The 16,772-nt window shown below is 47.5% G+C and overlaps 1 protein-coding gene across 5 annotated transcripts in view; it reads right to left on the reverse strand.

Moving 5' to 3' along the window:
* CCNH (cyclin H) overlaps positions 1–16,772 on the reverse strand; it is an 837,458-nt gene that overhangs the window by 272,089 nt on the left and 548,597 nt on the right. For all 5 annotated transcript variants that reach the window (XM_044064155.1, XM_044064153.1, XM_044064152.1 and 2 more), the window contains one exon: positions 12,908–13,118. In XM_044064155.1, the coding sequence (XP_043920090.1) occupies positions 12,908–13,118 (211 nt within the window). The remainder of the gene's footprint in view (positions 1–12,907; positions 13,119–16,772) is intronic.

Consider the following 16,772-nt stretch of genomic DNA (forward strand, 5'->3'; position numbering starts at 1 on the left):
TGAAGCTTGTATTCACCTTTGTTTTCATATTTAGGAAAGAAAACAGGGAGGTTAATGGATTGATTAATGTTTGCTTCAGAAGCTACCTTAGGAAGAAAGGACGGATTGGTCCTGAGGTAAACACGGTCCGGATGAAAGACCAAGTAAGGAGGTTTAGCTGATAATGCTTGGAGCTCTGAAACTCTCTTGGCCAACGTACTGGCTACTAAGAAGGCAGTCTTGAATGACAAGAATTTGAGATCTACCGTAGCCGGTTCGAAGGGGGCGGTCAAGGCCTGGAGAACTAAGGAAAGGTCCCAGGAGGAACCGCTTGTTTTACAGGGGCCTGAGAAGGAAAGTACCTTTAAGGAAAATTTTACACAACTTGGCCGACATGAGTGGACTGGAGTCATGACCAATGTGATAATGTGAAATTGCCGCAAGTTGTACTTTGACTGTGGAACTGCTGGCACCATCGTTGAAAAGAGTGGTTAAGAAATCAAGCACTAAAGGGAGAGGAACTGTGAAGGGGTTCAGGCCTTGCCGCTCCGCCCACAAAGAAAACCGTTTCCATTTGCTACGGTAGACGTTCCTAGTGGATGGTTTATGAGCTGCCACCAGGATCGCCTTAACAGGGGATGAAATACCGGGAGTCCTGATCAAGAGTGGAACTGGAGCAGCCAAGCGGTCAGCTTCAGGTTGTCCAGGTTCGGAAGAGATAGGCAGGATGGATGAGATATCAGATCCGGAATGGGATCTAGAATCCAAGGGGGATTCACCGAGTGAGACCTTAGGAAGGGGAACCAGATCTGTCGAGGCCAAAACGGAGCAATGAGAATCATTCTGCAACCCACCCGAGAGGCTTTCTGAAGAACTTGGAGCATCAGAGGCAAGGGGGGATAAGCATACAGGAGACCGGGTGGCCAAGCATGCACCAGAGCGTCTCTTGGGGTACCTCCTGGAGGAGGTATTAGAGTGAAAAAACTGTCGCACTTGGTGTTTGAGGGAGAGGCAAAAAGGTCGCATGAAGGAGTTCCCCACCGTGCGAATATGCATTCCGCTACTTGAGTATTGAGAGACCACTCGTAAGGGGTCAGGATGGTGCGACTGAGCTTGTCCGCCAGGATGTTGGACCGACCCGGAATGTGCGTTGCTATGAGAAAGCGGTTGGTGGAGATTGCCCATTCCCAAACTCTCATGGCTTCTCGACAAAGAGGGTAAGACCTCGTTCCTCCTTGCTTGTTGATATACCAGACAACCGACATGTTGTCGGATTGAATCGCAATTGTTCCCAAGGGAAGAAAGTCCTGAAGTGCTAGCAACACTAAGAGCACTGCTCTCATCTCTAGAACGTTGATATGCAGTAAGGTCTCTGAATCGTTCCACGTGCCTTGGACGGTCCGGCCCGCAAAATGCCCCCCCCCACCCGAGGCGGGAGGCGTCCGTGGTCACCGTGGCGAGAGGGGGAGAAGCACAAAAAGGACGGCCTCCGTGGAGATCTGGGGAGTGAAGCCACCACAGGAGGGACCGCTTGCAAGACTTGCTGATCGCAATGGGATGATGCATAGGAAGAGCAAGGTATGACCACTGTACTAAGAGAGTCCACTGGAGGATGCGCATGTTGAGCCTGGCGAGAGGAAGAAGTGCTATAGCAGACGCCATGGACCCTAGAGCCCTCAGGACCAACTCCGCCGGAACAGAACTTGAGTGGAGAATGGCCCGCACCTGGAACTGCAGATTTTGAACTCTGTCCACAGTGAGGAAGGCTTTTAAACTCCTTGTGTCTAACCTGGCCCCTATAAAATCTAAGAGCTGTGTGGGTGCTAGGTTGGATTTATTTGTGTTTATAGTGATGCCCAGACTGGGAGCAAGATGGAGAAAGGAGTCTCGCGCCAATAGTAGTAGATGCCTTGTTGGGGCGGTAAGGAGCCAGTCGTCCAGATAGGGGAAGACCTGCACCCCCTGAAGCCTCAGGTGGGCCGCTACCACTGCTAATATTTTGGTGAACACCCTGGGGGCTGTGGTGAGACCAAAGGGAAGGACCCGGAACTGGTAGTGACTGGCTCCCAGCTGGAAGCGGAGATACCTCCTGGAGCGCCTGTCCATTAGGATGTGGTAGTACGCATCTTTGAGGTCTATGGAGCACATCCAGTGATTTTCTCCCAGAAGGGGGAGAATAGATTGCAGAGTGACCATTCGGAACTTCTCCTTGGGAACTGCCAGGTTCAAGAGAGAAAGGTCTAAAATTGGTCTTAGATCCCCCGTCTTTTTTGGCACTAAAAAGAACCTGGAGTAGAACCCTGATCCAATCTGGTCTGGGGGGACGGGCTGGAAGGCTCTTTTCTTTAGCAGATGGCCAATTTCTGCCAAAGCGGCCTCCCGTTGACCGGGTGGAACGTCTGGGAGGGACTTCAATTTTGGTAGGTGAAGAAATGGGATACGGTATCCTCTGGATGTAATCTGGAGAACCCAGCGGTCTGATGTTATGGACTCCCATGCCGCTAGGTGCCCCGAAAAACGTCCCCCGACTGCCTCCAGAGTGGAGCAGCCGGGCAACCCCTCAGGGTTGCTGCACGGGCCGTTCAGAGAAGGGTTCTCTGGACCCGAAGTTCTTGGGAGCCCCTCTGCCTCTAGGGCGGCGTCCTCCCTGTCCTCCTCTGCCACGGAAGGACTGGTTGTCCGGAGCAGGCTGGGATTGCTGCAACTTCCGGAAAGTACAGTTTTGTACCTACCATAAATGTAGATGTCCGAGAGGAATGCATCTGCAGTCATCACAAATGGGTTGTCCTGTCATCAGGCAGCCCTTCGGTCGGCCAGATTCCAAAGTCTGGGTCTGGCTTCGGCTGGTGTCGCACTTCACCCGACGTCATTGCGGCAGCTTTCGGGTATAAAGGCATCAGCTGACACCATTTTCCTCAGTGTTTCTTGCCCCAGATGCCAGGTGCCCTCTTGGTAGGCTAAATTTGGATAAATGCCAAAGTTTCCAAATAGTAGAGAGCAAACACACAAAATAAACATGTATGTACATATATACAAACAAATACACCATAATAGATCCCCCCCAAGCTAGCTGAAGATTGGTAAGTACCCTAGGAGTACCTCAGAGGGGAAGGAGGGTGGGTAATCCCGACTGCAGATGCATTCCTCTCGGACATCTACATTTATGGTAGGTACAAAACTGTACTATGTCCTTCAAGGATGCATCTGCAGTCATCACAAATGGGTAGAATACCATAGCTTAAACTAGGGGATGAGGAAATGAGAATAGATTATGGTGTAGTCAGGATCCCTTGCAAAACAGCAGTGGCAAAGCCAGCACGGGATCTAGAAGAAAGAGGTAAGTTATAATGCTTGGCAAATGTGTGCACGGAGGTCCAGTTAGCAGCCTCTATAATGTCCTTGGTAGTCACTCCTCGTAAGAAAGCTGTGGTAGTGGCTGTGGCCCTTGTAGAGTGAGGCCTGATGTTCTCTGGAGTTTTCTTTCCATGGTAGGAGTAACAAAGTCTAATGCAATTTCCTATCCATTTGGAGATTGTCTGTTTAGAGATTGGTTTTCCTTCTTTTCCTGTTGCATAAGCTACCAGAAGCTGGTCAGTTTTTCTATTGTTTTTTGTCCTGTCCAGGTAGTAGCGTAATTGCCTGTGTACATCCAAGGTATGTAAGAGCTTTTCTCCCCTGTTCTGTGGATTGGGGTAGAAAGTAGGAAGGTGGATAGCCTGATTTAAAGAGACTCTGGATACCACCTTAGGCATAAATGTAGGATTTGTTCTCATGGACACTCTATCTTGATGGAAGATCAGGAAGGGTTGCACTGCCATTAATGCTTGTAGTTCAGAAACCCTTGTTGCTGAAGTTATTGCCAGCAGGAAGGCAGTCTTCCAGGATAAGTATTGCAAGTCTGCTGTAGCTGCTGGCTCGAAAGGAGGCAGAGTCAGTTTTTCTAGCACAAAGTTCAAGTCCCATGCTGGCAATGGAGGTTTCCTGGGAGGTTTTACATTTTTAATTCCCCTCAGAAACTGTCTGAGCAGAGGATGCGAGAAGACAGGAGGATCCAAGCTGTATTGTGCTGAAATAGCTGATGCATGTATCTTGATGGAGGAATAGGACAGGTCTGAGTGGTAGAGCTCAGCCAAGTACTCCAGGATGTTGGCTATGTTCACCAGTGTCACATCTTGCCCTTTTGCAGCACTCCAGATGATATATCTTTTCCATTTTGCTGCATAATTCTTTCTTGTTGAAGGTCTACGAGCCTCCAGGATTATGTCCTTAACCCTTTGGGATAAATTAGGGTTAATTTCTGTCATGTAATGTTCCAGGCAGTTAGTTGCAGAGTTTTTAGTCTTGGATGCAGAATGTTGTAGTTGTTCTGTGTCAGCAGTAATGGGATCAGTGGAAGTTTCCATATTTGTTCCCTGGACATGTTCCTCAGTAGTGGGTACCAATGTTGTCTTGGCCAGTCTGGGGCTATCAGAATGATCCTCGGACGTTCCTCTTTGATCTTGAGAAGCACCTTGTGCATCAAAGGAAGTGGTGGGAATGCGTATGCTGTCATGCTTTTCCAACTGAAGGATAGGGAGTCCACCTTCCAAGCAAGTGGGTGGTAAGTCCTTGTGCAGAATTTCTTCAACTGGTGATTGTATGGGGATGCAAACAGGTCTATTTGTGGCAATCCCCATTTTCTTGTGATGGCTTTGAAGATGTCCGGATGCAGCATCCATTCGTGGGCATCTGTCATAGTTCTGCTTAATATGTCTGCTAGAATGTTTTCCTTCCCTGGAACATAAATTGCCTGTAACTGAAGGTTGTAACCCAGAGCCACATCCCATAGGTCTAGTGCCAGCCGGCACAGGGGGTATGAGTGTGTGCCTCCCTGTTTGTTGATGTACCACATAACTGTGGTGTTGTCTGTCCTTATCAATAGCTGGCCTTCGTGGAGAAGAGGTCTGAATGCCTGGATTGCTAATTTTACTGCCATCATTTCTTTTAGATTTATGTGCAGATGCAGTTTGTCTTGAGTCCATAGGCCTTGAATGCACTTGTCCATCATGTGTGCCCCCCAACCGAGGTCTGAGGCATCTGTCGTGATAGTTTGTCTTGGATGACTTTTGCTGAAGGGCAGTCCTGTGTTTGATTGACAGGCCTGTGCCCACCATAAGAACTCTTGTTTCAGGCATGGGATCATTGGAATTTTGGCTTCCAGGCTGTGCTTGTGCTGAGACCACAAATTCTTTAGGTACCACTGTAGCTTTCTCATATGAAGCCTGGCATGAGGGACCAGAATTATGCAGGATGCCATGAAGCCTAGAGCTTGTAACACTTTTCTTGCAGTTAGATGGCTGTGTTTTGTTAATGCCAAAAAGTAGAGAGGAAGTTGTTCTTTCTTTTCTGCAGTTAGAAATGCCATTTGTTTTGATGTGTCCAGTTCTGCACCCAGAAAAGTTATTATTTGGGATGGAATCAGCCTTGACTTTTTTGAATTGACTGTGTATCCCAGGGCTTGTAACAGGTAGATGACTCTTTGTAAGTCTTCTGTTAATTTGTTTTTGTTGTCCGCTTGTATCAGGCAGCCGTCCAGGTAGGGATAGATTTGAATCCCCTGAAGTCTGCAATGAGCGATTACTGATGCCAGGCATTTCGTGAACACTCTGGGCGCAGTAGATAAGCCAAAGGGCAATGCGGAAAATTGATAATGCTCTGATCCTGCAAGAAATCTGAGGTATCTTCTGCAAATTGGTCTTATGGGGACATGCAGGTATGCCTCCTTGAGATCTAGAGTTACCAGCCAAGACTCCTTGCCCAGCATGGGAAGAAGCTGCTGTAGAGTCAGCATTTTGAATTTTGGAACAATAAGGAATGTGTTTAGAGCGGACAGATCTAGAATAGGCCTCCATTTGTTTTCTTTTCTTGGTACCAGGAAGAGCCTGGAGTAAAATCCCTTCCCTTGCTCCATAGATGGTACCTTTTCCACAGCTCTCATTCTTAGTAGTTGAGTTATTTGTTTTAGAGCTTCCGCCCTTTGAGTAGGTGGTAGGTTTGGCATTCCTCTCTTTCCTGGTAGAGTATGGAAATGGAACCTGTAACCTTGGTCTATAGTTTGCAAAATCAATTTTTCTCTTGTAATGCAGTGCGAGTTTCTTGAAGATAAGGTTAGCTTTCCGCCTAAGGGTGCTTCTAGTTGTTCCCTGGTAGGCGGTGTCACCGCCAAGTCACTGTGATTGAGTAGTTGTAGTGGTGGTGGCTGTGTCCGTGCCTCATTGGTTGTTACCCTGCCACTGGCGACCCCTGTAGGCACCTCTGGTTTGGTTTCTGCCTCTAGAGCGCCTATTCCTGCCTCTTTGTGCCTTAGAGGACTCCGGAAAGGACCAATTCTTGGAGGGCCAATTCCTGCTAAACCTTGGAGGCTGAACTTGTAAGAAATCTTTTACGGTTTGCACAGATTTTGCTTTCTCTTCCATCTTTTTGAGAACCTGCTGTGCGGGGGCACCGAATAAATTGACCTTGTCCATAGGTGCATCTAAAAGCTTAGATTTGATATGGTCTGGTAATGCCTGTTCTTTCAACCATGCATGCCTCCTGATAACTGTGCCCGTCATGGCTGATCTAAAGGAAGCCTCCAGTGCATCATAGCCACATTTTAAAGAATGGTTACTAACCTGTTGAATGTTATGTAACATTTCTTGAACATACTTTTTATCTAAAGATTCTTCAGAGGACAGCTTTTTAGTCAACTGGTCAAGCATAAACTCTTGATATTGAATCATATGAAACTGGCAATTCAAAGCTCTAGCTGACAAAGTAGCAGAGGTGTACACTTTTTTACCCCATCTCTCTAAGGACCTGGAATCCCTTTCAGAGGGGAGGGGGTTTTTAGAAGAAGTAGCTGCTACAGCTTTAGGGCCCTGGGAGATAGTCTCTGGATCTGCAAAAGGGGCCTTATATAAGTGGTGATGGGTGTCCGGGACCCTGTAGTACCTATCTGGTTTAGCAGGAGCCGGAGGTAAAGTGTCAGGAGAAGTGCAAGCATCATTAAATGCATCATCAACAACAGATAGAACTGGAGGAATAGCTAGAGGCCTATGCTGTGGTAAGTGTAGAAAAGTCCTAAGCCTTTTGCTTGAGTCTGAGAAATCTTGACCCTGCCACTGGAATTGTTCCCTCATAGCATGCAAGGTTTCCCCAAAGGAAAATTCCTCAGGAGGAGAGGCTGAAGGGATGGACTCCTCAGCATCGGAGTCTTCATAAGGAGAATAAGAAGCCTCAGGAGGTTCAGAATGTTCTGAATCATCAGAAGAATCATCTGTGGCTACTGGCTCGGGGGGCTCTGCTCTAGGTCTCTTTTCTGGAGAAGGGAGAGAGGCCCTGTCTGGATGAGGCTGGGATCCACGGATTAAAGTTATGAGATCCTGTGCCAAGGAAAGCATATGGGAGCTGGAGCTGGGCCTGTGAGAGGGGGGGGGCTTGGCAGGCACTGGCTTGGAAGTTTTGGCTGCTTTAGCCCTGGCAAAGGCCTTAATAGACATAGCTGGAGGAGGCCTAGCAGCTCCACGTGCAGGAGTAGAAATATCTAGTGGAATGGTGCCTGATAAATCCTGGGAAATCGCAACAGAAGGCTGGATTTCAGAAGCCGTTTCTACCAGAATAGAGGAGGCCTCGGTAGAAGGCAAGTTGTCGGCTGAAGAAAGAACCGCTTGCTCGGTTTCGGTCGAAACTGAGACAGTCGCGGATTGCTTGGCCGTGGTTTCAGCCGAAACCGCGGACCGCGAGTGTCGGTCCTTTTCTTTGCGTTTTTTAGTTATTTGCGTAGTCGGAGGATCCGACGGCATAATGTAGGCAAAATCGGAGCCGAAAATCTGTTCAGCAAAGTCTGATCGACGTTTCAGCGTCCGCCGGTTAAAAGAAGCACAGGCTAGACAAGCTGCTACGTCGTGGTCTGGGCCTAAACAATGTATACAATAGGAGTGGAAATCTTTATGAGGTATTTGTTTCCCACAAGATAAACAGTTATTAACTTTCTCTGACATCGGCTGAGGCAAGAAAGAGTCCCCAACGGGGTACTTAGCTTTACAGAAGTCTTCGAAGTAGTATTCGGTAGAAGTAATCTCTGGATCTGACCGACCGGCACTTGCGAACAGCTTCTGCTTCGGGCGCCACGCGGCAAGAAAGACTGAGGAAAATGGCGTTGGCTGATGCCTTTATACCCAAAAACTGCCGCAATGACGTCGGGTGAAGTGCGACACCAGCCGAAAGCCAGACCCAGACTTTGGAATCCGGCCGACCGAAGGGCTGCCTGATGACAGGACAACCCATTTGTGATGACTGCAGATGCATCCTTGAAGGACATCCACATCTTCTTCTGACCCTTTTGGTTCCTAGAATAGGGCCTCTGGGGTGCAGAGAAGCAGATTCCGACGGCAGACAGCGTCTTCCCGTCCTTCTCGCTCTGGGTCAAAGTGTCGCGAACGGTTTTGCCAAAGAGGGCAGAACCATCAAAGGGGGCATTCGCAAATGACGCTTTGAAGGGCTCTGAGAAATCGCAATGACGGAGCCAGGCCTGACGTCTAGTGACTAGACCTGCCCCTGCGGCTCTAGCGGCGCCTTCCGTAGCATGGGAGAGTAGCCGCATAGAGGTATTGGTAACTGATCTAAGAGTGGCCATGCGGGTGGAGTGCAGCACTTTGTCCTCCTCCGACATGGACTCTGGGGGAGATGCAGCGTATTCTTTAATGAGATCGCGCTGCATCCTAATAACGTGTGCCAGGTAGTTCAGCGCCCTTACCGAGAAGGTCGCTGAACTAAACATCCGCTTCCCCAAGCGGTCCATCATCCGAGACTCCTTGCTTGGGGGATGGACTGAGGGACTCTCCTGAGCAAGTTCCCTCTTGGTGGCCGCCGCCGTCAACATGGCATCTACCGGAGGCCCCTTACTCCAATGGGCACGGTCTGACGGTGGACTGAGGATCCTGTCGGGCCTCTTAGGGATTGGCTCCACGGTGTCCGGTTCCTTCCACGCCCTGGTGGTAATGAGGTCCACCAGGGGGTCGGCAGGGGACACCCAAGAGGTAGATGGGCCCGCTTCAAATGCCTCCAAGAACACGGACTCGTCCGAGGAAGACTTGGGGGCAGACCACCCCCCCCTTATGCGGAGCATTTCCATGATGTCTCCAAATGAGACATCCTCGAGTGACCGTGGGGAGCCTTCCCTTCCTCCAAATCCGTGTCTTCCGTGAGAGACTCGGGAGTCAATGTGCCTCCTTTTGCGTATGCTTGCGAGGAACATCCTCTGGGGGCTGTCAGAGGACTCCTCAAGCAGCAACCTGTTCCAGGGGAGCAGCTTGGGGCACAGAAGCGGGCTGTCCCAAGGGCCGGATGGTGGAAGCCTGACCCAGTGCAGAGGAGCGTGGGGCGGAGCGAAACAAGTGCCGGGGTCCGGAGACCCTCAACAGGGCCCTCTCCACTACATCAAAAGCCGAAGGAGCGACCTCGACCAAAGGATCCGACAATCGGCTCCCCTCGGATCCGAAGAGTGGATCGGAGCGGCGGCGCTCGGATCCGAAGGACAGTGCGCTCCGACACAGGCGGCGCCGAAGGAGCACTGATCCCCGGATCCGAGGCTCGGATCCAGGCTCCGAGGTCGGATCCGATGCACTCGAGGGCAGGGTCGGATCCGGTACCAAGTACTATCGGCGCCGACCCACCCCGCTCGAAGCTGCTTGGCTCCAACTGCTCGAACCCGGGTGGCGGGTCGGAGAAGGAGCAATTGGCTTGAAAAGGGGTCGAGCTCCCCAGAGGGGAGGCAAGAGCACTCCCATCTGCATCTGGGCCTGGATGAACCTTCTCATCATCCGGTCCAGATCAGCATCCGATAGGCTGTCGTTGATCTCGGCGAGGCTACCGAGGTAGGCCTTGAGTGCCTCCTTGATAGCCTCGGCGGAGATCGGTCTCCTCCTCCTCAGGTCCCGGTGAAAACACACTGGAGACCAGAGCCGAGGAGGAGGAGATCCAACAGACAAGGGGCGGGAGAAGCCGCTTGGCTGGCGGGCGAAACAGAGGTCTCGGCCCACCGCTTATGGTGCTTCTCCCTCCGGTCCTTCTTCCTAGCATCCTCTCCTCCAACCAGAAGCGGGAGGTTGAGTCCCAGGAGGAGGAGGGAGCCGGAGAGGAATAACCGTGGGGCGGTTACCCGAAGGAGCGGAGGTCGGAGTCCGGCGGCAAGAGACCCGCCAAAACAAGCTTGGACCTCCGCTCCTTCAATGCCCTGGGGTTGAACCCTGCACAAATGGAACATCCAGATGTGAGGTGTTCAACCCCTAGGCATCTAACACACCGAGTGTGGCCATCAGCTGGGGAAAGCTTATGGCCACACTCGGAGCATTTAGAGAAAATAGCCTTGGGCTGCTCAGACATCCCAAGCTAACAAAATAAAAGTTACTATAACTAAAATAAAGTAACTAAAAAAGAAAAATCACTCACAGGCCCAACACACACACTACGCTACCAGCGAGGGGAGGGATATAAATTTAAGATTAAACTCTAAAAAAAGTAATAATACAAGAGGGAAACCTACACTTTCACACAAAATTAACCAAAATTTTTTAAATTTGACAAATTTAAATACTGAATATAGCACTTAGCTGGAGAGCTGGAAAAACAATCTGGTCACCATGCGCGGCAAACGAGATCTGAGGTCATGAGGGTAGAGCAGGGCATTATGGGTGAGGGGAGGAGCTGAGAGCTTGGATCCATAGCTGGTAAACCATGCCGGTTCGGATCCGATATCGGATCCATAACCCACAGGTTGCAGACAAATGAATCTCCTACTTCAGATCATGCAGGTAGTTATCAGTTATCTACCTAGAAAGGTTTAGGTTGGTATCTGCCAACCCTTCCCTCTCTGAAGCAAAGGAGACAAACAGCTATTTAGTATTAATAAACTTGGACTGTAGAGTGGCACAGTATGTAGTACTGTTGCAGCACAGCAAGAGGCGCTCTGTTACGATTCTTTGTGCAGAGTTTGCGTGCCTTCTTAGTGTTTGTGCAAGTTTTTCTTCATGTATTCTATTTTTCTCTCACTTGCCAAAAACACAGTGGGTCAACTGGTTACTTTAAATTCTCCAAAGGAATATGTGCGTGTGTGATATGGAAGAAAGGCCTTGCAATCTACTTCAATTTTCTACTTGCCTAGTAATCATGGTGGGTGGCAGTGGCTGTTCACTGGGTACTACAGGATTCAGCTTTGAATCTCGTGCATGGATGGAGAGGTAAACAAACAAATACCTTTCTGAGGTAAAACGTGAATGGATGATATCCAGCCAGAGTGTGAAGAGCTAGCTTTCTTCTGATTTTCACTCCAGTGAAGAAAACATGGAGATGAATGATTAACTCAGAGACCAAAGAGGAAATGAGTTAAAGGGTTATTCAATCTCCATGAAATATTACATTGGATCTGTAAGGAGGCCTGCAACTCAAAGACCTTTCAAGTAAATTACCACAGTAAATAACACAAAAAAAAAAATCACAAGAACACAATACACAACGTTGTGGGTTGAGGTTCGGTAAGCCTATCAATCGTGAGGTTGAAATCCTAGGAAGGGGAGGGGTTCTTCAAAGATGGGTGGAAACAGAAAATTCCTTTCAAAGGAAACAACTGCTTAACCAGCAAAGTACTGGGCTACAATCTTCAAAATGGGCAGAAATAGTTGACGTGCACTCTGACCAAAGAAGTCAGGCAATTATCATACATGTGCCTGGAATAAGACAAGATGCTCTGTAACCCGGACAGCTTTGTATGAATTGGGTACTGCTACCCACAAAATGGAGACAGTTTTACACTCATTCGAAAAAAGTCAACCTAGAAGCAGGTTTCCCGACTGCCTCAATCACTTTTGGTACTGCTGCTTGAAAGTCTGGCAGGATTAGTTAGTTCCACTGCAGAAGCCAGGCCATCAGGTGGAGTTTCTTCGGGTGTCACCTGTGATGAAACTGCCTGGTTAGAACCAAGAGGATTTTATGTATTGTCAGTGACCTTAGAATCTAAAAGCACACCATTGTCAAGACTTTATTCTTTTTCCATGAACTCTGTGATAAGGCATGGAATCAGCAACAGATATGGGCTAGTCTTTCCCATTTGTCAGACTGGGTCCTGTGCTGGCTTGCGGTGAGTGACTCATGAAGGGGAGTGGGGTGGGATTTTTCTGCTGCCAGAATACTAAACATTAAAGTCCAGTGTATGCAGAAGAGGTCCTCCTCACCCCAATTTCCAAACAAAACCTGGAAGTGCAAAATGTCTGTCCTAACTAGCTATCTGGAGTTGGCGCACTAAATTAAAGGGGATGTTGGGGATGATGAGATCAAACAATAGTTTTGTGTTTGTGTATGTGTATTACGGGTTCAGGAGGTTGCAATTTCATCCTGACAGTTTTAATGAATCAGGATATGGGCAGTTCTAGCTGACACCAGCAAAAAACAAAGTATCTTAAGTTAATTCACAGTTTTTCCAACAAAATCTCTTTAGAATGTATAATACAAAATAAGACAAAGCATCCCCTTGTCTAAAGTCTGTGCTCATTGGAAGCAGTATTAATTTATTTTATAGTTTCTGTTGGTTAGGATAGTCTAAGGAAGTGATTATGGATCTTACGCAAGTTGTTCAATGAAGGTCTAACGTGCAAAAATTGAAAGAAAGGGGACTAAACCTTAACCGTTACTAATTTTTGATCTTAAGACACAACAGTGTACGACACAAGGAAGCTCGTCAAATGTAAAGTTTCTAGGACATCCAGAGTGCTGCCTACATAAAATATTCATCTGCACATGAAGTGGATCAGTTAATACAGCCTGCTTCCCTTACTGGCACTTGTATGATGCTTAAATGGGACTCACTTCTGTAACATTCATTCAATAAAACAAAATTTTCAGTTTATAGTGATACCTTAAGATCAATCAGAAAGCCTTCAAGTGGTCGATATGGATTATGGATTACAAGATGAAAGTTCAGCTGCTGAATAAGTAGCAATTCATATTCCAAAATCTGTTCTAGAACTTTCTCTTGTTCCACTGAATTTTCATGTAGGTTAGCCACAAACTGCAAACTGGAAACATTAAATTCATCCACTTTGCAGGCCAAGAAGACACAAGTAAACCTAAAACAAAAATACATATAATTAACCAAAAGTTCCTCTTAGCTAAAAAAAAAAACACTATCTTATGGCTGAGATAAACTATAACAAAAAGGAAAGTCATACTTCTGAAAGGTCACAATTTCAGGAGGCTCATACAGCATGCATGTCAAACACAAAGTACAGTTGTGTACCTACCATAAATGTAGATGTTCGAGTGTATTCACTGTTGCAGTCATTACACTTGGGTTATCCTGCTGGCAGGCTACCCACAGTTGGCCTGAATTCCAAAGTCCTGGTCCGGCGTTGGTTGCTGTCGCCTCTTCCCTGACGTCAGTGTGCCAGGGGTATATAAGATGCAGCCGACACCATTTTCTTCAGTTTTTTTTTGCCCCAGATGTCAGGTGCCCCCAAAAGGGTAGGCTAAAAATATTGCTTATAAAAAGCATGCACTAAAATAAACATTACCTTCATCTACAAGCAAATCTTTCTGAAAGCTTTAGTTTTGTCCAAGTAGAAGCATAGCTGCCTGTGTATGTCCAAAGAATGCAGAAGTCTCTCCCCTTTATTCTGTGGGTTTGGGTAAAACGTAGGCAAATGAATGGTTTGGTTAACATACATGTTGGGTTTGTCCTTACAACATAGAATAGAGAAGTACAGATAAGTCCCAGCAAAGAAAGGGGGATGGTGGGTGGGTAACCTGGACTGCAACAGTGAATACACTCGAACATCTACATTTATGGTAAGTACACAACTGTACTATGTTCATCGTGTTTCACTGTTGCAGTCATTACACTTGGGTTGAATCCCAAAGCTGACGTTGGATGGCTGGGTCTAAATAGAATTAGGAGTGGCTATGAGGCCCTGCAGAACTGCAGTGGCAAAGCCTGCTCTGGATTTAGAGTAAAAAGTGGTAGTGCTTAGTAAAAGTGTGCACTGAAGTCCAAGTTGCAGCCTCCAAAATATCCTTGATTGGTACTCCTCTGAGGAAGGCTGCTGAGGTGGTGCTGCCCTGGTCAAATGTGGTCCAATGCCCTTAGGCACTGATTTGCCATGTTGTGAATAGCAGAAATGAATGCAGTGTCCTATCCATTTTGAAATAGTCTGCTTTGAGATGGCCTTTCCTTGTGATCCTGCAGCATATGCCACTAAAAGTTGCTCAGTCTTTCTGAAAGCTTTAGTTTTGTCCAAGTAGAAGCATAGCTGCCTGTGTATGTCCAAAGAATGCAGAAGTCTCTCCTCTTTATTCTGTGGGTTTGGGTAAAAGGTAGGCAAATGAATGGTTTGGTTAACATACATGCTGGGTTTGTCCTTCTAGAAACCCTGTCTGGATGGAAGATAATAAAAGGTTCCACAGCCATTAATGCCTGTAACTGAGACTCTTCTTGCTGAAGTTATTGCTAGGAGCAGAGCTGTTTTCCATGATAAGAATTTTATCTCGGCTGTATTGGCTGGCTCAAAAGGAGGCAGTGTGAGTTTTTCCAAGATAAAATTGAGGTCCCATGCAGGTACTGGTGGTCTCCTTGGAGGTCTTATGTTTTTGGCCCCTCTGAGGTACTGCCTAAGCAATGGATGTGAAAAAATAGGTGGATCTGTATTGTAATGAGCTGAAATGGCAGAGGCATGGATCTTAATTGATGAGAAGGATAGGCCTTTGTCCAGCATCTCAGTTAGGTATTGTAAAATCTGAAAGATATTTGGTACAAGCGTGTCAATTCCTTGTGCCTGGTTCCAAGCACAGAATCTCTTCCATTTTTCTGCATAAGATTTTCTGGTGCTGGGCCTCCTGGTCTCCAAAATAACATCCATAACCGCTTTAGAGAGAGGTGCATTCGGAATGGTTACACTATCCGCCATGCAGCTAGAGTTAGGGTTCTGAGCTGGCTGTACAGGATCTGATAGTTTTGTTGGGTCAGTAAATGAGGAATTTGAGGCAATATCCAGGCTGGGCCTTGAGACAAGCTCCTTAGGATTGGGTACCAGTGCTGGCGTGGCCAATCCGGGGCAATCAGTATCATTTGTGGCTTCTCTTGTCTGACCTTGAGGAGTACCTTGCGGAGGAGAGGCAGTGGAGGAAAGGCATATACTGTAAAAGTTGTTCCAGCTGAATGACAAAGCATCCACTTTCCATGCTTGTTTGTGATAAATCCTTGTGCAGAATCTCTGTAGTTGGCAGTTGTGAGGGGAGGCAAATAGATCTATGTCTGGGCATCCTATTTCCTTGTTATGTTGAAGATTTGTGGATCTAGTTTCCACTCATGAGGATCCATGAGGTTTCTGCTTAGTTTGTCTGCCAGAGCATTTGTTTTTCCTGGCAGGAATTGTGCTTGCAGGTTTACTTGGTACGTCAATGCTGTGTTCCACAAAATCATGGCTTGTCTGCAGAGGGGGTAAGAATGTGTACCTCCTTGCTTGTTTACGTACCACATGACTGTAGTATTGTCAGTCTTTATCAGCAGCTGTCCTGGATGAAGTAAGTCCTTGAAGGCTGTCAGGGCATTTTGTACAGCTTGCATCTCTTTTTGATTGATGTGAAGATGCCTTTGGCTTGCGGGCCATGTGCCCTGAATACATTTTCTTGCCATGTGGGCCTCCCAGGCATAATATGTTCATAGGTAGGTACTAGGCTGTCAGCCCAAGGGCCTACGCAAGCCTAGCCAAAAAGGTTCCCTGGCTTACGCCACCCAAGAAAGCTATTTTCCTGTGCCACTGTCGAGCAGAGACACAGAAGTGATCCCCGGGGTGTATTTCCTATTTCCCATCCACTCATCAAGATTTTTCTTGAAGAGTGCTAATGAAGAACTTTGCTTGACATAGATGGGTAGCCTGTTCCAGAGTATGGGAAGTATCTGGGATAGGAATCTATCCCTCCAGCAAGCCCTGTTTATTGTGGTGACAAGGTTTAGGTCCCTAGAACATGTAGAGGGATTGGGATTTCTTTAGGTGTAGCATGTAAAACAGCTCTGGGTTTGACATAGCTTTATATGTTAGGCAGAGATCACCTCTGAGTAGGCGATATGCCACAGAGTAAAGCTGGAGTTTTTTGAGGCGGTCAGTGTAGGGCATTTGTTTGAGTCCAGTAATCCTCTTTGTGAGGTACTTCTGCGGCCTTTCCAGCTGCTGCAGATGTCTTGTGAGGTACATTCCAAAAGGGGCATTGTACTCTATAGTGGATCTAATGAGTGTCGAGTAGAGGGGAATGGTGACCTCTTTTTTCCTGGATTAGAACCCTTTTATGATGAGGTGTGCCACGTAGAAGGACTTCCTGACTACTGTGGCGATGTGACTATCAAAGGAGAGACTACTGTCCACCTGGGTCCCAAGGTCTCATCACGCATTAAGTGTTAAGTAGATTGCTGCCTATGTGGTAGTTCATGGGTACAGAGTTTTTACTAAAGGGGATGACACTGCACTTTTTGGCATTGAGCTTGAGGCCATGGCTCTGACACCAGGCATCTTTCTCAGAGAGGCCCTTCTGTAGGATGTTCACATCATTTGGGGACTGGACTATGGCTCCTAGTTTGCAGTCATCTGCGAACTTCGTTAGCCAGAGGCCTTCTGTGTTAGCCTGTACTTCAGAGAAGTAGATACCAAACAGGAGCGGTTCCAGGATGGAACCTTGTGGTACTCCACTTGTCACTGGTTTAAGGTCAGATTTGGAGTCTGCAACTTTTACAG

This window comes from Protopterus annectens, chromosome 2.part2 (genome assembly GCF_019279795.1).
Source record: "Protopterus annectens isolate FY-2018-M chromosome 2.part2, PAN1.0, whole genome shotgun sequence".
Taxonomy (NCBI): domain Eukaryota; kingdom Metazoa; phylum Chordata; order Ceratodontiformes; family Protopteridae; genus Protopterus; species Protopterus annectens.